The sequence below is a fragment of the Oncorhynchus kisutch genome, linkage group LG8 (assembly GCF_002021735.2).
Source record: "Oncorhynchus kisutch isolate 150728-3 linkage group LG8, Okis_V2, whole genome shotgun sequence".
Classification (NCBI taxonomy): Eukaryota; Metazoa; Chordata; class Actinopteri; order Salmoniformes; family Salmonidae; genus Oncorhynchus; species Oncorhynchus kisutch.
Window position 1 is genome coordinate 62715505 of NC_034181.2, and position 23865 is coordinate 62739369.

A 23865-nucleotide genomic window follows, 5' to 3' on the forward strand; every position below is an offset into this window, starting at 1 on the left:
TACATTGCTAGGGTCTTTCATTGTTGACAGTACCAAAATACAACAACTCTTGTACAAAAACACCTCTTGTACAAACACCACAACACAAACAAGTTACAATGTGAAATCTCCTCCATCCCATTCAGACCTTAGATGGCCAAAACTACATCTCCCATAATGCAATGCCAGCACCAGTCGGCAGCTCGGCTAACCGTCTGCATCACAAAAAGGCATGCTAGCTAGCAACAGCAACACTTTTTAGCACTCTGTAAACTATATCAATAACAACAAAACAACAAAGTTACATGTTTCAATAGTCACACACTCCCTTATAACAATATCTACAGCATTAACCTTGGGATGTTTGATTTATTTCACATTATGGACTTCTACAAAGGAGTAATCTGCAACACATACCTTTCTCTCTGTGTTTTCTCGGACTGAGGAGAACGGGAGCTACGGGTAGTACCAGGGTGTTAGTAGGTGACACAAGCACCCAGATGAATTAAAATACATTTTATGAAACAAAACCTGAAGATGTTAACATCATTCAGCTACTGTAGCTGCCTAACTAACTAGAGGTCGACCGATTTCAAGTTTTCAACAATCGGAAATCGGTATTTTTGGACACCTTTTAAAAAAAAAAAATGTTTACACCTTTTTAACTAGGCAAGTCAGTTAAGAACACATTCTTATTTTCAATGACGGCCTAGGAACGGTGGGTTAACTGCCTTGTTCAGGGGCAGAACGACAGATTTTTACCTTGTCAGCTCGGGGATTCAATCTTGCAACCTTACGGTTAAATAGTCCAACGCTCTAACCACCTGCTTTACATTGCACTCCACGAGGCTAGCTAGCCTTAAACCCATCTTATAAAAAACAATCAATCAATCATAATCACTAATTAACTACACATGGTTGATGATATTACTAGTTTATCTAGCGTGTCCTGCGTTGCATATAATCGATGCGGTGCGCATTCGTGAAAAAGGACTGTCGTTGCTCCAACGTGTACCTAACCATAATGTAACGGCTCTCGTCGGTGGAAGGAAGAGTGGACCAAAGCGCAGCGTGGAAAGTGTTCATGATATTTATTTTCAAGGATCACTCAAACAAAATGAACAAATCCCCAAAAAAACGAAAGCGACACTTCCGTCAGGCACAGACGCTAAACAGAAAATAACACCCCAACAAAAGCCAAACGGAAAATCACAACTTATATATGATCCCCAATCAGAGACAACTGTAGACAGCTGCCTCTGATTGGGAACCACACTCTGCAAAAACAACAAAGAAATAGAAAACATAGATTTTCCCACCCGAGTCACACCCTGACCTAACCAAACATAGAGAATAAATAAGGATCTCTTTCTTAAAATCAATACACAAGTATATATTTTTAAACCTGCATATTTAGTTAATATTGCCTGCGAACATTAATTTCTTTTAACTAGGGAAAGCAGTTGGGCTGCCTGGCTCGTTGCGAACTGTGTGAAGACTATTTCTTCCTAACAAAGACAGCCAACTTCATCAAACAGGGAATGATTTAACAAAAGTCCCTGGTTCGAGCCCAGGTAGGGGCGAGGAGAGGGACGGAAGCTATACTGTTACACTGGCAATATTAAAGTGCCTATATGAACATCCAATAGTCAAAGATATATGAAATACAAATGGTATAGAGAGAAATAGTCCTATAATTCCTATAATAACTACAACCTAAAACTTCTTACCTGGGAATATTGAAGACTCATGTTAAAAGGAACCACCAGCTTTCATATGTTCTCATGTTCTGTGCAAGGAACTTAAACGTTAGCTTTCTTACATGGCACATATTGCACTTTGACTTTCTTCTCCAACACTTAGTTTTTGCATTATTTAAACCAAATTGGACATGTTTCATTATTTATTTGAGGCTAAATTGATTTTATTGATGTATTATATTAAGTTACAATAAGTGTTCATTCAGTATTGTTGTAATTGTCATTATTACAAAAAAAAACATTTAAAAAAATTGGCCGATAATCGGTATCGGCTTTTTTTGGTCCTCCAATCGTCGGTATCGGTGTTGAAAAATCATGCTCGGTCGACCTCTATACCTTACATCAACAGGCAGCAACAGTAGCACAACAATTAAAAATAGACACCAAAAGTAAAGGTCCTGGCGATCATAGCGATCTGACTCCCCCCTTCTGTCTGAACTTGGAATATTCCTGTTCACGGGCTTGGGCCACTGACCCTTAACCTCTGTTCTGCGTTGTGTACTATTCTAATCATTTGAAGTTTGATGGCATAACTTTTTTAACTCTCCTACAGTTGTATTGTAATAACCCCAACATCATCACTGACTCTTTCACGGCTTTGTCAAGAATGGTTATCTCCTGTGCTCTTTGTCGCGTTCCTTAATTGCAAGGAGAGTCTTGGGAAAGAACTGTCAAACTATGACAGGAAAAGGGAGGCCACATCAGGGAGAACTGGATAAGAAACGGTTGATCACCCAACCAACCTCCTGCTCCTGCTTTGCTGTTAGAACAGTAAAATATCACGTCTTGCCATTTTCACAAGGCTTTACTCTCTTTAAGAATCAAAGTCCAGTTGTACTGTAGGCTGTTCCCAAGCTCTGTGTGCAGACATATCATATACAAAACCCTGGGAAATTAGAGTTCACCAAACTTGGCTCAGTCAAGTTGAAGAAGTGAAGTTTACAGAATGGAACCTGGAATTGTTCCTGTATATTCAGGGAACTGGAAACTCACATTTGTGACAGACCACTAGATTCCCCCATGGCCCTTAGCACTAGAGAACATCTCTCTCAATCTCTCAGATGCAAGAAAAACAGGCCTTTTTCAGACATTCAAACTACTCTGATAACTTTGTCTAATATTGGAGAACTAGTACTAGGATTATCTCAATCACCCAAGTTGTCACCTAAGTAAAAATGGTTGAAATTGTACAATGTGTGTCAACTGCAGTGCAAAAGATACAGCAGATATTTGACCACTAAATTGAGTTGCTATTGGATGTAAAGGGATCCATTTATCATTTGACATTATGGAATGAATGTGTTGCCCAATGTCTGGTATAACCTCTGTGGATAATGGGATTGTGTGTGTGTGTGTGTGTGTGTATACTAGTAAGTGTGTGCTGTCTGTGGACTTGTGTTCCTACAATATTGGATCTTGTCTCCACGCCACTTCACACTATCCTAGTGAAGATGATATATTTGCCTTTTAAAGCTAAAGCAAGTTTGCAATATTTCGGTTACTGCTCAAACAGTGATTCATTGCAATAGATTAGTTCTGCTAGTGTTTGGATCAATAGATGAAATTACACAAGCCTCCCAAAAGGCCAATAGTATTCTCTTTTTTAATGAAAATGCGTAAGAACACCGATACTGTTTTCTCAAAAGCTGATGCACATTGATTTGTGGGGGCACTTTTATAAATTGAGCTCAGTGCTGAGATCAGTATGTGTGTGTGTGTGTGTGTGTGCTTGTCAGTCTGTCTCACTGAGCTGATAGAGATGGGTGGTAGGGGGAGGGGGTTTAGGCTTTGCACATGTCTGTTTATCACCTCACACCCAGCCATGTTTTCTCAAGTTTATCATCCTGTCTCTTAGCATCATTGTGTGGTTGCATGGGCTTCCCAGCTATGGCTTCTCTTATAGCATCTGGCTCATGTCAGTTTATTGTAACTCAGCTCGACTCAACACACCTTTTTATCCTGGGCTAATGTCCTCTTTGTTACAACAGAAATACAGTTGAGTTGTTCTACCTTTGTGTGTGCTGGCGTGTGTGTGTGTGTGTGCTGGCGTGTGTGTGTGAGTGTGATGTCAGCGTGAACTATGAATGTTATTCCAGCAATGGCACAGCATGGTATCCAAGTTGTGTTTTTCACAAGACTTTAAAAGGTTCATAAACACTATTTCAGCCGACACTGTTTCAGCTGACAGACACTGTCTGCCGGTAACCTAGTTAGTCTGTTTGTCTCGCAATATACAGTACTTAGCAGCAGGTGGCTGTTAAATGGGTTGTCAGTCAAAGAGGTATTTTTCTTTATGGATTCAGAAAATAATGATATTATTTGCACGATGTATAATGTAGGCTAGGAGCTTGGAGAAATAAACCGAATAATCGAGAAGAACCGGAGAGTCCTCATTTCCCCTGACAATATAATAGTGTTTGGTCACAAGACCATCGATATTTATTGGAAAAGAGCATCAAGATCATTGCGCACTTCCACCACCCTGTGAAGTCCATCATCATTTATTTCATCTTCAGCCTGATAAACTGCATGCTTTCCCGAGTCGTAGTGGGAGGACCACACAACATATCATCGCGTGACTCCAACTTTACTTCGATAAGATGGTTGTTATATCAATATTTGTCCATAAAGGCGTTTCCACTGACATTTGTCACATCATTCATTTTATCGACACAAAAAGAGCTCACCATGTTGAACAAACAAATGATCTGTCTGCATTTCTAAAATTCCATCACAGCTGTTTTTATACGGTATGACTTTACCCACACGAACAACTGTGGATGGAAGCTTGGTTCTTGATACACAAAGCTTTAGCCTTCAGACACACATGGTCACAGAGCCCAGTCAGACCACTCTGGGCTCAATAGCAGTGAGAGCTAATGCTTTTACAATGTTTTTTTGACAAGGGTTTATTGGTGGGAATTTAGTCATTATTGACACTCATTACTAATAAATTACAATAAAATATTGTTTAAGTAGTATGGCTAATAATCACTAGGTTGTTGTTTGTTAAGATGTGTGTGAAGATATGAGTGCCCTTGTATCTGTCCACACTACTCTAATGTTCGATGAGTGAGAGAACCAATTAAATGACTCGAGGGAGACCTATTAATAGTGATAAAATAATTATAATAAATGGCAAAATGGCAAAAATCACATCTTGGGTACCCTGCTGTTCCGTTGCCTGGTTGACATATGTAGAGACAAACTCACACACAGGGACACATATGGACACACACACTAACACACACACATGGACACACAGGGACACACACACTAACACACACACACAGGGACACACAGGGACACACAGACACTAAAGCACACACAGGGACACACACTAACGCACATACAGGGACACACACACTAATGCACACACAGGGACACACACACTAAATCACACACAGGGACACACAGACTCTAAAGCACACACAGGGACACACACTAACGCACACACAGGGACACACACACTAACGCACACACAGGGATACACAGGGACAGACACACTAACGCACACACAGGGACACACACACTAATGCACACACAGGAACGCACACACTAATGCACACACAGGAACGCACACACTAATGCACACACAGGGACACACACACTAATGCACTCAGGGACACACACACTAACACACTCAGGGACACACACACTAACACACTCAGGGACACACACACTAACACACTCAGGGACACACACACTAAAGCACACACAGGGACACACAGACTCTAAAGCACACACAGGGACACACAGACTCTAAAGCACGCACACTAACGCACACACAGGGACACACAGGGACACACACTAACGCACACACAGGGACACACACACTAAAGCACACACAGGGACACACAGACTCTAAAGCACACACAGGGACACACAGACTCTAAAGCACACACAGGGACACGCACACACAGTGACACACACTAATGCACACACAGGGACACACACACTAATGCACACACAGGGACACACACACGAATGCACACACAGGGACACACACACTAATGCACACACAGGGACACACACACTAATGCACACACAGGGACACACACACTAATGCACACACAGGGACACACACACTAATGCACACACAGGGACACACACAGGGACACACACACTAATGCACACACAGGGACACGCACACACAGGGACACACACTAACGCACACACAGGGACACACAGACTCTAAAGCACATACAGGGACACACAGACTCTAAAGCACACACAGGGACACGCACACACAGGGACACACACTAATGCACACACAGGGACACACACACTAATGTACACACAGGGACACACACACGAATGCACACACAGGGACACACACACGAATGCACACACAGGGACACACACACTAAAGCACACACAGGGACACACACTAACGCACACACAGGGACACACACAGGGATACACAGGGACAGACACACTAACGCACACACAGGAACACACACACTAACGCACACACAGGAACACACACACTAACGCACACACAGGAACACACAGGGACACACACACTAATGCACACACAGGGACACAAAGGGACACACACTCATGCACACACAGGAACACACACACTAACGCACACACAGGGACACAAGCTCATACAATTAATAGAGTTTGTTTGTTAAGATTTGTGTGTGACAAGGAATGTGCTTATAAGTTTGTGAAAAATATCTCTGTAGTTTAGCCCAGCCCACCACTTAGGCCTTAATTGGCGATTCTGTTAGCTGGTTCGGTGAATGGCTTTGCTTGTGGATAGTGATATACACTCAGGAAGGACAGAATCCCTGCTGTCTGTCTCTAACACAGCAGCCCTGCTTTTAGGAACACTACCTATAATTATAATAAACTGTCATTAGCGTGGCTGTGAGAGCCTTTGCCGTAGATACATTAGTGGCCTCTTCTGCGCTAGGTCACATTGCTGTTTAGGGTTCTGTCTGGAGCGTGGTCAATAATGGAATGAGACCTGTTGACAAGGAAGCACACCGCAGGCCAAAAGGGGTCATTAGTGAGTTGATAATCATTTTGAAGGATGTTATATAAGGCCACCGTTAATGACAGGGCTGATCGCTCCTTTCCTGTTATTCTACTCAAATTGACACAGTGAAAAACCAAGGGAATTTTATTTTTCAGTTTCTCCAGTCTCAATATAAGTCCCTTGTGCGACCTGAGGCTCAGAGAGATAGTAGTTTGAGACCTCAAAGAGATAGTAGCAAGTTTAGACAGAGGCTCAGTCTGTGAGGTGAGGTGTTGTTCTGTTCTGTTCTGTTCAGCGTGTTTACCGGACGCTTCAGGGGATCCAAATGAGATTACATTACTGTCAGATTACATGTTTAGAATTCACTCTATTCATTGGTTAACCAGAGTAAAGCGAGAGCAGCAGCAGCCTCAGTGAAATAACTAGAGACATCGTATGTGGCTTGGGATTCCCGAAGTTAAAAGAAAACCCTAAAACCGAAACCAAAATGTCTCTGAAATTCCCACACACCAAGCAGCACCACAGAGGCAGACATTTGACCAAAACAATGTTAATTAATTAATTAATCACCAACATAATCAATGATTTTCATTCATCTTCAAAATGTCAATGGTTACATTTGACCACGGCAGGCATGGTATTTTTTAAGCTAGTTTGATCATAAGATCATAAGCTAGTTTGTTTCTAACAAATGTACATGTTATGTACATTATGGGTAGGTTTCCCACTACGGTTTGCAATATTTCAATAACCTTGTAGTTGACCTGCCCTGGGGCAACAGACACGTCTATGGTACAGTATACAGTGTATAGCAGTTTTAAACCCTGTAATCTGCATATATTTACCATTCCTTTACATTCACAGCGGCGTGTGTGTGTGTGTTAGTCACATGGTCAGCCCTGCACATGATACTGAATGTTAACACTTTCCTGAGGCCCCTTGGAGCCCTTCTGCTCCACTGGTAACAAGTCTGTGTGCCCCATGCCAACTACATAGGTGCAAACAGGGGCCATATAAATGGGATGTTAGTGCAGTATGCACTCTGGGTGCAAGACGTTAAAAGGAACCAGTCAATCTGTCCATTTATGGCCTTAGCTTTTGAAGTGGTGTGTAATCTTAACTTCAGTTGAACTTACTGATAGCATTATGTGACAGCGACGCTCTTTAGTAGCTTCCTGAATAGAATTGTTCCTTTCTATCAGCACATGTACTCTCACACACGAACATGTTGACATTTATCATAAACACAGTAGACTATAAAGGTATGGGGGTTGTAAATGGGGCTGGCAGAACTCTGTTCCACCTCATAAACTTGATCCTTTACCCACAGCGGTAACATTATATACTACTTGGCTCTCGGTAAAGCCGCAATTTTACAGTCAAAACACCAGGAAAACGGCTCTGTTCAAATTGCTGCTCAACTCTGCAACAATGAGAGGCTCTTAAAACCAACTCCCTAGGAGAGGCTCACCGCAACAGGGTTTTACAGAATACCTGCAGTAATAGATCTGCATGGGTACCTACCTACCATAGACATGTGTCCTCTCTACAACGCACATCCAGCACTGCCTCCTGTTGTGTCTTATTCTGTACCACTTTTCACTGTGGTAACCTTCCTGCATCTCTGCCTGACGAGACTACCCCATCCAGAGCTCAAACAACCCAATTGTTGGATTCTGAAAACAAAATGAAATCGGTTTCTCCTCCACTGCTTCTCCTTCTCCTGTGCTTCAGGTAGTTCAGTGTACCTGCTCTGCTGTGCATGCTGAGCTACTGTGGTGGGCGGGAGAGGTAGTGCCGTAGGGTCCACAGTGTGTGTGAGGACATGAAGGAGTGAGGGCGAGGGAGAGGAGAAGAGGGGGACAGAACAAAACAACAGCAGGCCTGGCTGTGTCCTGTGGGTGAAGGAGAGAGGGAGGGAGAGGTAGAAGAGAGGAGAGGAAAGGAAAGGAAAGGAAAGGAGAGGAGATGAAAGGAAAGGAACAGAACAACAGCAGGCCTGGCTGTGCCCTGTGGGTGCTGCCGCCTGTCGCTTCCCCTCTAATCTCCTCTTCACGGGGCCTGTCCCATCTTCTCAGCTACTGCCCATTGTGGGGGGTGATGTGTAAGTGAGAACATTACCCTACTCACTGATGGATCAGCCCTCCTAACCACTGGGCCTGTGTGTGTTTGTTTGTGTGTGTGTCTACAGAGGAACACAGCGGCTCTGTGTGTCTCTTGTGTTATGTGGTTAGGTCTACCATGAGGAATTGATTGGACTCTGCGACTCACAGAATAGCTCAGTGACTTGACTGGCTTTCATCTCCGCGCCTCTGGATGCCAGCTTTGATGGTAGTCATTATTTAGATGCGTTAGACGTGTTCCATCTGTGATGAGAAAGTCCGAAATAAACGTCCGAAACGGCTCAGGTTTTGTGAAAATATGTTCCCCTTTTTTTACTGCAATCCATTATGTTAGCACATGCTAGAACGTAATCATCATGGACAGCACATTGTTGCGTTGTATCCGCGGGTTAGTGATTACGATAGATCAATCCAGACTTTGTGAGAGCGGATGGATACAGTTGTTCAATCATGGTAGATGATGATTTGCTCGGCTTGGCTGTTCACTGCCAATTGCGTCTTGAAGCCATCAGTCAGCCACTTCCCTGTAAATTACTGGGTCCTATTCTTTTTGGATGTTTGTTGAATGAATAAAAAAATCTGTGTGTGTGTGTGTGTGTTCATGCTGAGGAAAAACACTGTATTTCCACCCTGGCTTTCTGCTGTGTCACGTCATACTTGGTTGCAAACAGAGTAATGAAGGATCAATAGAGATGGTGTTTCATCAGAGGAAGAGCAGAGAGAGACGAAGAAAGCCATTTGGCTCAGATATCAAGGGGAATTATTTAGGGATTGATTCCTGGTGTTTTGGTCCAACTTGGCTAACCCATCATTTTAATCAAACGCTTCCTGTCCTCCACCTCCACTTTGGGCGGTACTGTATAGGTCCTGGGATGAGAGAGTGTCGTGGAAATTCAGTACTGAGAGAGACTTGGTCATTTCCTCAAACAATCATCTTCATTTAATATTGATTCATTATTGCGATAATGGGACAGTCAGCCCACCAGTCTTGACTGACTGTTAGGCTGAGAGTCTAGCCTTTACAGACGATGCACAGTTTTAAATAGCTGATGCCAAGATTGCTTAGTCAGTCACTTCTAACCTTCCCATAAGCCATCTGGTTATCTACACAGGATGGTCTTTTACTTAGTTTCCCAGACGCCAGGATGAACACACACCACATCTTGTCTATAGAATGCTAGCTTTTAGGTTTTTATCACCAACACAAATCACTTGTCAGCTTCAAGCTATCTCTAGTAGAACCCATTTCCTCAACACGCAGACTAGCTGCAGGGTGCTAGAGTGGAGACCATAAAACACAGCATTAGCAGGACAGAAATATCTTACTGTTCGTTAAGCAAATAATTGTTCCATAGCCAACAAATAAGGTGAATACATAATTTTTCCCTCACAAGAGAGAAAGACAGAGTAGCACTCCACCACGACATCAATGCAGTTTCCTTAAAGTCTATAAACATACGCTACCGTTCATACGTTTGGGGTCACATAGAAATATCCTTGTTTTTGAAAGAAAAGCAAATTTTCTCTCCATTAAAATAACATCAAATTGATCATAAATACGTTGTAGACATTGTTATTGTTGTAAATGACTATTGTGGCTGGAAACGGCAGATTTTTTTAAATGGAATATCTACATAGGCGTACAGAGGCCCATTATTAGCAACCATCACTCCTGTGTTCCAATGGCACGTTGTGTTAGCTAATCCAAGTTTATAATTTTAAAAGGCTAATTGATCATTAGAAAACCCTTTTGCAATATGTTAACACAGCTGAAATCTGTTGTCCTGATTAAATAAAATTTGATTTGATTTGATTTAAAAAAGCAATAAAACTGGCCTTTAGACTAGATGAGTTTCTGGAGCATCAGCATTTGTGAGTTCGATTACAGGCTCAAAATGGGCAGAAACAAAGACCTTTCTTCTGCTACTCATCAGTCTATTCTTGTTCTGAGAAATTAAGGCTATTCCATGCGAGAAATTGCCAAGAAACGGAAGATCTCATAAAACGCTGTGTACTACTCCCTTCACAGAACAGCACAAACTGGCTCTAACCAGACTAGAAAGAGGAGTGGGAGGCCCCGGTACACCACTGAGCAAGAGGTCAAGTACATTAGAGTGTCTAGTTTGAGAAACAGATGTCTCGCAGGTCCTCAACTGGCAGCTTAATTAAATAGTAACCGCAAAACACCAGTCTCAACGTCAACAGTGAAGAAGCGACTCCGGGATGCTGGCCCACCCATCCACTAGCCAATCAGAATTACCTACCCACTAGCCAGCACAAAAGGCTTTATTACAGACATAAATACTCCTCAGACCCTACGTCCCCTCAACACTTGAGACATCTGTGGCATTGTGTTGGGTGACAAAACTGCACATTTTACAGTGGCCTTTTACTGTCCCCAGCACAAGGTGCACCTGTGTAATGACCATGCTGTTTAATCGGCTTCTTGATATGCCACGCCTGTCATGTGGATGGATTATCTTGTCAAAGAGAAAAGCTCAGTAAGAAAGATGTGAACAAATTTGTGCAAGAAATTTGAGAGAAATAAGTTTTTTGTGCGTATGGAAAACTTGTGGGATCTTTTATTTCAGCTCATGATTCATGGGACCAACACTTTGCACGTTGTGTTTCTATTTTTCTTCCATATAGATTATCCTCACCATTTACTAACTGTACATTCATACACTCTCTCTGTGATCTTGTTTATGGCGAATCAGTTGATTGGTCCAGTTACATAGCTGTTTGTTTGTTTGTTCTTCCTCCATATGTTTAATTTAATAGGACATTTACATCTAGTCTGCTCTACAAAGTCATCTGTTGTATGCAGAGTTCTAAAGCACAGAGGCTGTTGGATAATTGAATGGAAAACAGTAGTGGTGTGTTTTGACGAATTCCACCTATCCTCCCCCACATCAAAGCAAGGCCCTGTTCAAATGAGACATCTCTCAGGTCCAGCTTTAGTTCTGTGGCTGACATGACAGGCTCCTCTACAAGTGCTGGCCACGGAGTAGTTTTGATCTTGGGAAAGAAGAGACAGAGAGATCATGGGAGTAATTGCGAGTGCCAATGGACATCCCCTATCTAATGCAATCTGCCTTTCTCCTGGCCTGCAATTATCAAGAAGGACAGACTAGAGCAGTGCTCCCTGTGCTGTCTGTCTGTTGCCTGTGCCGTCTGTGCTGTCTGTAGGCCAGGCCAGCGACATCAGCAGTAATGTCATGCAGCAGGTCAGTGACATACAGGTGGAGGGCTGCTGGACACAGATGATGGTGATGATGTTGTGGGATTGATTGTTTGTTTGTTCCCGTTGTGGTGATGAGAATTAGATTGAAATGTTAGCATTTTTCACAATGTGGTCAACTAAGCCTGGTTTTGTGATGATGGTGCTGATGATGATGCTGCTGCTGATGAGCATGAGGATGATGACGTTGACAATGGCAATAGCATCATCACACTCGTCAGTGAATGATCAGAGAAGATTTTAGACATACAGGATTCTAAAGGAATATTTCTGAATTCTGGAGCTTTTTGTTTAGATCTTCATTTACCTGTATGTGTAAAACGCTCCAAGGAAATCTATTTAGGCTATCACTTGTTAATGCTGATTGGTAGTTTCCACAATGAAGTATTTTTGCAATTAGACAAAAGCAGACTAACTTCTTAATTTGATCACCAATCGCTTCTCTTGTTGGAGTTGATTCAGCAGGAATTGGTGGACGGAGAGAATGATTTGATATGTGAGTAAATGACAGAGAGAGAGAGGAAGAAGAGGGATAAGACAAAATAATGATGAGTGGGGCAGAGAGACTGAGATGCCCAGCCCCCAGGCATTGCCTGACAACCTACTGTTGTCCCCCTGTTTCCATGGCAATGACGACAAGGTGCCTAAAGTGGAGGGATATGGGAAGGGGCTGGGGGAGGGGAGAAATGGAGAGGGAGAGAGAGAGAGGGAGAGAGAGAGAGAGATTATTGTAGTAGAAGGAAGAGGGGTAAACCAAGCTATATTTTAGAGCACCATTGTCTATAGCTTTTCTTTTGTCTTTGACAGTTCCATTCCCCATCACATAGACATGCAGTCTCAGTAAAAAGTAGAAGCCTCCCTGGACAAAGGGTTGAGGGAGCTGTTCAGGGCTGTAGTTTACGTAGACAGCAGCACTAATGTTCTTGCCGTATTCTCAAGAGGCACTAGAGAAGGATAGAGGACAGCGAGAGGAGTTCGAGTGAGAGCACACACCTCTCACCCCCATTCATAAAACATCAGCAGAGAAGGACTTCTGAAGGTCAGAACAGAACTGCTCATGCTGTCATCAGACTAAAGGTTCACTGTGATGGTAGAATTCATCTTCTATGTGCTTATTAACGTTAACCTCCTCAATCTCCTGGTGATGTCATGCTCCATTTTACAGCCTCACTGAATGCTCTCTCAGATCCAGACTCTTGTGTGTGTGAATTTGAGATGGAAACCATGTTTCTTTTTTACGGACAACATAATGCCCTGAGAAACGGTTAAAAGTGTACCGGAATTTGGGGTTACAAGATGTTTGCTCAAAATTGTGTCATCCGAGCTCATCTCTGAATTGGGATTAAAGTGCTCACTCTGATTGACTAGATAGGAGTGTAAGCTCTCCACATTCAGGAGATGAAAGCAACTCCAGCCTCATCCCTGGCTGTGGGCTCTCCACTGATCACACAGAGGCAGTAGACATCAAGAGTGTCACCCCTTTTAAAGCAGGCCTCGCTTAGACACCCATTTAATTACTAGACTGCTCCATTTAATTAAGGTGGGGTGGTGAGTTTCTCCTGACACATCCAATTCAGCCCTGGATATACATAGGCTCAGCAGCTACTCTCTACAAGATTTACACACACAAACACACACACACACACACACACACACACACATATATATGCACGCACACACACATGCACAAACGCTGAATGACAGTTTGGCAAGGAAGGGAATGTTTTTAGTAAGCTTTTTCCTAGCCAAAGATATATGAGAGGAGAGTGTATTAACTGTTACAGTAGAAGAGGCAGTAAGAGATGCACAAGCTCTTCAACGCCTGTGTGTGGCCAGGAAACTGAATGTTAGATGGAAACTGAATGTTGGATGGAAACTGAATGTTAGATGGAAAGAATATCAGTTTGTGTTGAATATATGCTGAGCTTGTATGATGGTAGATTATGAAAACACAGTATCTACTGCAGGGCTCCATCCTGTAGGTTCGCTTCAACCCCAATCTAGACCACCTAATTCCAATCTAGCCCACCTGATTCCAATCTAGCGCACTTGATTCCAATCTAGCCCACCTGATTCCAATCTAGCGCACCTGATTCCAATCTAGCCCACCTGATTCCAATCTTGCCCACCTGATTCCAATCTAGCGCACCTGATTCTCATAATTAGCTGGTTGATAAGATGAATCAGGTCGGTTACAACTGGGGTTGGATTGAAAACCAACAGGAGGGTAGCTTTCCAGGAACAGGGTTCAAGAGCCCTGATCGACCTTGTATAACCAGGGTTTTGCCTTGTAGGTGAGAGGAAAAACACTTAGCCAGGAAGCCCCAACCACTAGAGCTCAGTAGCTAAACACCATGACTATTAAATATGACAGTCTCAGGAGGAGGTAGGAGGTAGAAGTAGTAAAGAACATCATACTGGTATATGATCTGATAACCCAGAAGAGTCCTACTGCTACGTCTTCACCGTGCTGGCATGGCCTCCTTTTCAAGCCGCAGGTTTCTATTGGACAAGAGCCCACTCTAGACCACCTGCTATCCACCATGCTGCCCAGGGCTGGACCAGTGACCTTGGACATACCAGGTGACCCAGAAGGCAGTAAGAGTAGTGTGAACAATCAGAGAGAGCAGCACTTTACCTGACGTAATCAGCAGAAAAACATGATTTCACAGATGACAAAGACAATAACACAGAGTGCAATCTGTCTGGATGGAGCAGAACATCATAACACAGGGGTCAGAGGTCAGGGAGCATCATAATACCAACCTCCACTCACTCCAGATGGACAGCTCAACCACAGGTGGTGTGAGACTCTCAGTAAGCTTCACACTGGGAGGAAATGGTTCACATGCCCCTCACTTTCCCCCTGCGATATGTCATGTCACAAAGCAGTTCCAGAATCACCTTATCACACTCTAATAGGTGTGGAAGCAATACAAAAGACTATTGCCTCATTACATCCTGAATGTGATAGCTGTGTATGGAATCTGTAACAGGGCTGTGATGTGTTTGTGTGTGAGTGTGTGTGTGTGTCTCTCTCTTTCTCTCTCTGATGAGTTTGGGTGCTTGCATCACATTGAAATGGGCGTGAGATTCCGCGCACCCCCCACAGCTTTGAGGTTGATGGAAAATCATTATAGATCTTGGCAAGTGGCCGGCGGGTGGTTGCCTAGGAAACCTGGCTGTCTGTCGGTTGGTCCCTTCTTCCCATTGGTCTTGGTGGCCTGAAGTATGTGAAATGCCCAGATTTTAAAACCTTCACTCAGAGTAATGTGTGCTTTGATGGGGGCAGGGTGTCTTGCCTGAATGAATGAGATTAAATAAAACCTGTTAGAAACATAGAATCCATGATGCACGCTGCTCTGCGTGATGTTTACCAGCACTGTGGAGACTTTATTGTAGAAAACAACCATCTTCCACTGGCAGCCAGTGTGTTATTGTCATGCAGGTGATTGCAGATGACATGGTTTATTATTGTCGTCTGCCTTGTTTTCGTGGGATTGACTGAGCCCCATCCACAGTGAGTGGCCCCAATGCTGAATGGGGGCAGGGCATTATGTGAGGCACAGGGAGGGTGGACAGTCGGGGGAGGGGGGAGGTTGATAATGTCCACTCTTATGTTGTTATGCTGTAAACCATAACCACAGCCCCTACAGCATTCCAACAGCCCTCTCCATCCCTACCCCTGCCGTCCCCATCCACCGTTCCATCATTACAGCCTCATCAACACCATGCCAATCTCTGTGTGACAGAGAGAGAGAGCAGTGACCTCTGGGACAGGCCAGTGACTGCAGGGGGCATGCTCCTTGTGATTATCCCTGTTCTCCACTGATGCCTGGGGGTATAGGGTGCTGTAATCACTGCCCCCCTCCCCCCTTCTCCACCTCCCACAGTCAGCTCAGGGTCAGTTATCATAACAGTACTAATGGGACAGCCTGGGAGAACACATCATTAATAGTAGTGGGCTCTGGGCTGGGGGATGAGAATAGAGCTTTCACTGCTGTGAGGTCCAGAGTTGTGTCCTGCAATGTAAAGGACATGTGGAGGGTAGGGGTGTGTAGGTGTATAACAGTGTGTAGGTATATGGAGCAGTGACCACTTTTTGATCATGCCTGTGATGATATTCCATTCACTCTGAACATAGTAAATTCTGAGAGTAAATCGTTGATTACTTTTTAAGCATATATTGTAGAGACATATGGTTTGGACTATTGTTTTCCTGACTGAATTTTCATTAAACCTTGATTGAATTAATCATTTTCTGTTTGAACAGCCAACAAGGTGAAATTTCTAAATTGAGTAGTGCATCATCAGTTTTCCTCTTGTCCTGTCAGTCATTTCATACCATACAGAGCTATTTATGACTTGTCAGAAATGTCCAGATCAACTAGCCTATGTCAGTTAACGTTGTTTATCTAGGTTTTATAGCCCATAGATTTTGTTGTAATGTTTGAGTCACACGAATTCACATTAGACATGGCAAAATGTATATTATTGCAAGAAAATGAGCTTTAAACCTGATAAATGTTCTCTCCACCAACAAGAGGGGTGTGAACGGTTTATGTCATGATCAGTGCTTGTGCCCATAGAAAGCGAGAGGAGTTCGAGTGAGAGCACACACCTCTCACCCCCATTCATAAAACATCAGCAGAGAAGGACTTCTGAAGGTCAGAACAGAACTGCTCATGCTGTCATCAGACTAAAGGTTCACTGTGATGGTAGAATTCATCTTCTATGTGCTTATTAACGTTAACCTCCTCAATCTCCTGGTGATGTCATGCTCCATTTTACAGCCTCACTGAATGCTCTCTCAGATCCAGACTCTTGTGTGTGTGAATTTGAGATGGAAACCATGTTTCTTTTTTACGGACAACATAATGCCCTGAGAAACGGTTAAAAGTGTACCGGAATTTGTGTCGTCTGAGCTCATCTCTGAATTGGGATTAAAGTGCTCATTCTGGTCAATTTAGATTGGGGCGTAAACTCTCTATATCCATGAGATCAAAGCAACTCCAGCCTGGATTTTCCGCAGCCAGGTATAGGAGTGTGTAGGAGTAGGAGTGTGTATGGGTGTGTAGGTGTGTAAGAGTGTGTACAGGCTGCAGCGTACATAAACGCTCCGGACTGGAATGTGGCCGGGGGGGGATCAGTCAGACAGGAGAGAGGGCTTTGGGGTCAATGACATTCTGACCGAGGGATTTATGAGGGCTTATTGGGTTTTGTCTTCCGAAAAGCATAGTTTGACTTTTCTGTTCAGTTGGTGGACAGCAAATAAAATACATGGTTGTGATATCAGATACTTGTGTTGTGGAAGGCTTATGATTGATCACGATGTGTACTGTTCAGGACGTCAGGGTTGTTATGCTGTGTGTGTGTGTTTGTGTGTGTGTGTGCGTGTGTTCGTCCGTGTGTGCGTGGCTGTCAGAAGTGCAGTACATTCTTTCATGTCTCTGTGTGGCACAACCTGTGATGAGTTGCTTGGAAAGACCCCTCTTTCATCCCATTTCAGTAGCCATTTTGTTTCGGTGTGCATATGTATGTGTTCTACACGCCAGAGTTGTTGGCTCAGTTGACAGTCATGAGTGTAGCCAGTGTGTCTGTTGATGGCTATATGTAAATGCTGTGCTTTGTTTTGTGTGGTTAAAGGTGGTTGTTGTATAAATCTCTGGATGGTAAGCTATACACTGTAGGGACCATGTCGTGCAGCCAGATGTGGGAGAGAGAGAAGAGAGAGGCTATTCTCTCCTGATGATGGGCAACACTAAACAACAGGAGTCTGATTGGAAGCCATCTCAATACAGAAGCCTTTCATGGTAGGATGCAGGAATCGATGGCCCTGATACTGTGTAGCTATTGAGAGCATATGTGGGTATTTCATGGATCATTTGCTCCTTTCAGAGAATACGTTGGTTTGTGTTGATAACAGTCAGTTGAGAATGAGATGAATTGATTAGCTAATTTGGGTGTCCCGTTTTGAACACAAAGCCCACGGTGTGTATAAATTGCAGAAGTAAAAGAAGGGGAGCTTTTCCAAACTGGTGAGTTGAGCTGAATAGGTGGCCAGGCCTCAGTGACTACTGTGGTAAAGTGTCTTAATCCTTTTCCCAGTGCAGCAGAGAGAGAGAAATCCCTGCGTGATTGACACAAAGCTATCACAGGCAGCCCTCTCCATATCACCTCTCAGACAGAGACTACTATAGCTACAGCCTCTGCTCCAGCCAGCCTCAGCCCAGGGTTTAGCAGCTCCACTAGCCCCTAAAGCCTACCTGACTATCCTTCTCCAGGGGACCAGAGTTGTTTCACTATCAGACATCTAACTTCCTGAAGTTTCCCCTTATGACCAGCTGTCAGAGTAGAGACAAGGCTGAGTGGATTCTCTACCCTACCACTGATATCTCACCAGTTAAGAGTGTTAGCTAATGAATGTTCCCTTCGTCCCCTGGAAGAGGGCTGGTGCAGGGCTTAACGCAGCCAGCCTGTCCTTCCTCTCCTCCACCATCTGAGATGTAAGATTGAAACTTGGAGATAAGAGGGAGGAGTCCCCTGGGTGTCATGACAACTAAACTCTATGGAAAGAAAAGTGAAACTTAACTGTGTTGCCGCGGTAATAGCCATCCATTCATGTGCACCCTTGTTCTTTATGTGGTATCAGAGGTTGATTGGGGCTGTTTGGAGATCAGGTGTGTGAGACGGTTACAGTGTTGCTCTGGACCAGAGGTGTCTGTGCTAAAGACAGGAGCAGAAGAGGGGAGCCGATCTCTGTGTGTCTACTGTCTGGCACAGACCTGGGCTGCTTTTACTGCTGAACAGATTTACTACCAGACTGCATTTACAGGAATATAGCCCATCTCTCTCTCTCTCTCTCTCTCTCTCTCTCTCTCTCTCTCTCTCTCTCTCTCTCTCTCTCTCTCTCTCTCTCTCTCTCTCTCTCTCTCTCTCTCTCTCTCTCTCTCTCTCTCTCTCTCTCTCTCTCTCTCTCTCTCTGTGTTGCAACAGAATGCGTGATCTATAATTCATAAGAGCAAATAGATAGTGAAGTGTTCACATCTCGCTAGACATCTGCCTTTGAAATTATCATCACTCTCCAAGCTTCCGAAATAAACATATTTATGTCACTTGCAGAATATGTTTAATGATGCCATCAAATTATCATTTCAGAATTAAAATGACTGAGTATGTAAAATCATCTTGCCTCGATTTTGTCACTGTTCAAAACAAAGAAATCTTACCCTGTAGGCATAAACATACAAAGTAACTTTCAACTCTAATAATAAACCATGTCAAATGTTTTACCCGCGTGTGATTTTTATGTAACGACTGCAATGTATGTTAGAAGGGTTTTAGCAACAGGAAAATGTCTGAAACAGTTAGCGACATAAACAAACGGCATTTGCAGTCTGTGTTGGCCGTGAAATGAGTGGCCAGCATTGGAGTAGGCGCTCTCCAATGCGCAACGTCACTCACCGTCTGCTTCAGTGTGTTTTCAGTCATTCTTCTCTTTTTGAGTATCAGCCAAAGACTTCAAACAAGTTAAGATGGCTACAAAAATGGAGGGGATTGGTTTGCCCTTGGTAGTGAAAGGCTGCCTCTAGGTCTGATGTCTTTCCAGCTGAACTTAGGGATTCAGAGAGAGGCTAGCGTGTAAGAGAGAGGGGATGGAGAGGGGGAGAGAGAGAGAGAGAGAGAGAGAAGCTAGGTGGGTGGGGGAGTGTTTGTTGGTTAATGTTGGGTGAAGGAGAGAGAATGTAGAGAAACAGAATGCTGGAGGCTAATAGAACACCAGATATGAAGTTTCAGAAATGTACTGTGATACTGTGATGTGTCAACTCACACCAAGGAGATATGATCACAATCCAAGATCACACCACAGTGAACCTATACGGCACCCATGTCTGTCTTTCCCCTTTCTCTCACATGCGGGGACTGTTCACGACCATGTTGGTTATCCTAACTGTTGTACTGTGTTCTCTTCCCTTCCACTGACCTATAGTGTTGTTCTCTTTCAGGTGCTGCTGTCTGGACTGATAGGAGTGGTGTCATGGAAGAGGCCACTCTCTCTGGTGGTGAGTGATGGTCTAACTCTAACTTCCTGATCTGACCTAACCTTCTCAGGGTGTCACGCCCTGACCTTAGTATTCTTTGTTTTCTTTATTATTTTGGTTAGGTCAGGGTGTGACATGGGTGATATGTGTTTTTGTACTGTCTAGGGGTTTTGTATGTTTATGTGGTTGTTTACTATCTAGGTGTTTTGTATGTCTATGGTTGCCTAGATTGGTTCTCAATCAGAGGCAGCTGTTTATCGTTGTCTCTGATTGGGAACCATATTTAGGCAGCCATATTCCTTGGGTATTTCATGGGTTATTGTCTATGTATTAGTTGCTTGTGTCTGCACTTATATTATATAGCATCACGTTCAGTTTATTGTTTTGTAAGTTTGTTTAGTGTTTCTTCGTCTTCATTAAAGAAGTATGTATTCATCTTACGCTGGGCCTTGGTCTCCTCCATACATCGAACGTGACACAGGGGGGATATTTGCCTCTCTCCAATCCCTCTCCAGGGCAACTGGTTTTCAGTGGTGTAAAAATACTTTAAAGTACTACTTAAGTAGTTTTTTTGGGGTATCTGTACTTTACTTCACTATTTATATTTTTGTCGACTTTTACTTTTACTCCACTACATTCCTAAAGAAAATAATGTACTTTTTACTCCATACATTTTCCCTGACACCCGAAAGTACTCGTTACATTATGAATGCTTAGCAGGACAGTAAAAATGGTCTAATTCACACACTTAAAGAGAAAATGTCACGCCTTGGTCTTAGTATTTTAGTGTTTTCTTTAATTATTTGGTCAGGCCAGGGTGTGACATGGGTTATTGTGGTGTGTTTTTGTCTTAGGGGTTTTGTGGGGTGTCTACGTAGTCTATCTCTGCCTGAGGCGGTTCTCAATCAGAGTCAGGTGATTATCGTTGTCTCTGATTGGGAACCATATTTAGGCAGCCATATATGTTTTCGTGGGTGATTGTTCCTGTCTTTGTGTTTGCACCAGATAGGGCTGTTTCGGTTTTCATTATTTCATTTCGTTAGTTTTGTAGTTTCTGTATGTATAGGTTTTCCTTCATTAAAATATATCATGAATCATCATCACGCTGCATTTTGGTCCGATCCTTGTTCTACCTCTTCGTCAGAGGAGGAGATAGAAGAGAGCCGTTACAGAAAATCCCTGGTCATCCCTACTGCATCTGATCTGGCGGACTCACTAAACACAAATGCTTTGTTTGTAAATTATATCTGAGTGGTGGAGTGTGCCCCTGGCTATCTGTAAATTTAAATGAGAAAATCGTGCTGTCTGGTTTGCTTAATATTAGGATTTAGAAATTATTTATACTTTTACTTATTATACTGAAGTATATTTTAGCAATTACATTTACTTTTGATATTAAGTATATTTAAAACCAAATACTTAAAAAAAACTTTTACTCAAGTAGGATTTTACTGGGTGACTTTCACTTCAGTCATTATCTATTAAGTAATATTTACTTTTACTCAAGTATGACAATTGGGTACTTTTTCCACCACTACTGGTTTTGGCACCCAGGGTAACAGCATGTGAGGGTGTTGTCTGTGTGACCCTCTACTGTGAGAAGGCCTGGATTTGTGCCAGCTGGGATAAAATACTGTTAAAATAGATCACAACTCCAATGCCTTTGAGAAAGGATACTCTCATCTCAACCACTGACCTGGAAATGGTCAGACTACACTGAACGTTTCTCTCGCTTTTAGTTCTGTAATAGGGACAATCTTTCCACTGTGTCGTCAGTACAGTCGCCCACAGTGTCAGGAATCTAAATGGGCTGGAATGGTTCAGCAGCACAGAAATGACAGGTATGTTTGTCCTGCAGTTTTTCGTCCTCCTAAGTAGTTTTTCTCCGTGCGTAATGCCAGAGGGTTGTATCATAAACACTACACTGTCTTCAGAAACAGCTATGTTGTAGGTCCTTATAGCAATGATCAAAGGGCCAGTGTCACTCCTACTCAGTCCTCACTATCATCACCATTCTCCTCAGGACATCAGAGAGCAGAGAACGTCTCCCTCTCTCTGTCATGCTCCTCATGTGTATAATTCTCTAATTTGACATTTTTGCCATGTGAGACACAATCATCATACAATGTTTTCTCAGAGTTGCTCAGCTGTGTAATGGATTTCTCTTTCCAGAAGGCTTATGACAGAAATCACTACCAGATTCTCTGAGATGAGCCTGAGAGGGGGATCTAATAGCCTGTCATGTTAGACTACAGTCAAACCCGTGTTCAGAGCCTCTGCTCATTGTGGATTTACAGTAGCTCCAAGTCTGGTGGGCAGCCTGTGAATGGGATGTAAAATGTATGCATTCAGTCTGCAATGTACTGCCAAGCATTGATTTCATACATAATAGCAGCATGGCTTGAGAAAGCTTCCTGAATTTCTGATGTGTCTCTTTCCTTGGTCTGAGTGTGGACGTGTAGGGATCCATTCAGTCAGTGGGCTGTATGTTGGTGGTAGGGGTGCCTGCAGTGTGCTTTAAATAGTCTTAGTGGTGTGTGGTGCCTACAGTGTGCTTTAAATAGTCTTAGTGGTGTGGTGTCTGCAGTGTGCTTTAAATAGTATTAGTGGTGTGTGGTGCCTGCAGTGTGCTTTAAATAGTCTTAGTGGTGTGGTGTCTGCAGTGTGCTTTAAATAGTATTAGTGGTGTGTGGTGCCTGCAGTGTGCTTTAAATAGTTTTAGTGGTGTGGTGTCTGCAGTGTGCTGTAATTAGTGTTAGTGGTGTGTGGTGTCTGCAGTGTGCTGTAATTAGTGTTAGTGGTGTGTGGTGTCTGCAGTGCGCTGTAATTAGAGTTTGTGGTGTGTGGTGTTTGCAGTGTGCTGTAATTAGTGGTGTGGTGCCTGCAGTGTGCTGTAATTAGTGGTGTGGTGTCTGCAGTGTGCTGTAATTAGTGGTGTGGTGTCTGCAGTGTGCTCTAATTAGAGTTAGTTGTGTGTGGTGTCTGTAGTGTGCTGTAATTAAAGTTAGTTGTGTGTGGTGTCTGTAGTGTGTTGTAATTAGAGTTAGTGATGTGGTGTCTGCAGTGTGCTGTAATTAGTGGTGTGGTGCCTGCAGTGTGCTGTAATTAGTGCCGTGGTGTCTGCAGTGTGCTGTAATTAGTGGTGTGGTGTCTGCAGTGTGCTGTAATTAGAGTTAGTTGTGTGTGGTGTCTGCAGTGTGCTGTAATTAGTGTTTGTGATGTGTGGTGTCTGCAGTGTGCTGTAATTAGAGTTAGTGGTGTGTGGTGTCTGTAGTGTGCTGTAATTATTGTTAGTGGTGTGTGGTGTCTGTTGTGTGCTGTAATTAGTGTTTGTGATGTGTGGTGTCTGTAGTGGGCTGTAATTAGTGATAGTGGTGTGGTGTCTAATATGCTGTAATTAGTGTTTGTGATGTGTGGTGTCTGCAGTGTGCTGTAATTAGTGATAGTGGTGTGTGGTGTCTAATATGCTGTAAATAGTGGTAGTGGTGTGTGGTGTCTAGTGTGCTGTAATTAGTGATAGTGGTATGTGGTGTCTGTAGTGTGCTGTGATAGTGGTGTGTGGTGTCTGTAGTGTGCTGTAATTAGTAATAGTGGTGTGTGGTGTCTATAATATGCTGTAATTAGTGTTTGTGATGTGTGGTGTCTGTAGTGTGCTGTAATTAGTGCTAGAGGTATGTGGAAGAGGATATGAAGGATTTCGACTTGTGGTGTATGAATCATGACAGTTCAA

General features: G+C 43.3%; 1 protein-coding gene across 1 annotated transcript in view; it reads left to right on the forward strand.

Moving 5' to 3' along the window:
* The window catches only part of LOC109895007 (protein FAM189A1-like), a 124174-nt gene that overhangs the window by 38521 nt on the left and 61788 nt on the right, over nt 1-23865 (forward strand). The window contains exon 2 of the mRNA XM_031830813.1: nt 20100-20156. Within this exon, the coding sequence (XP_031686673.1) occupies nt 20100-20156 (57 nt within the window). The remainder of the gene's footprint in view (nt 1-20099; nt 20157-23865) is intronic.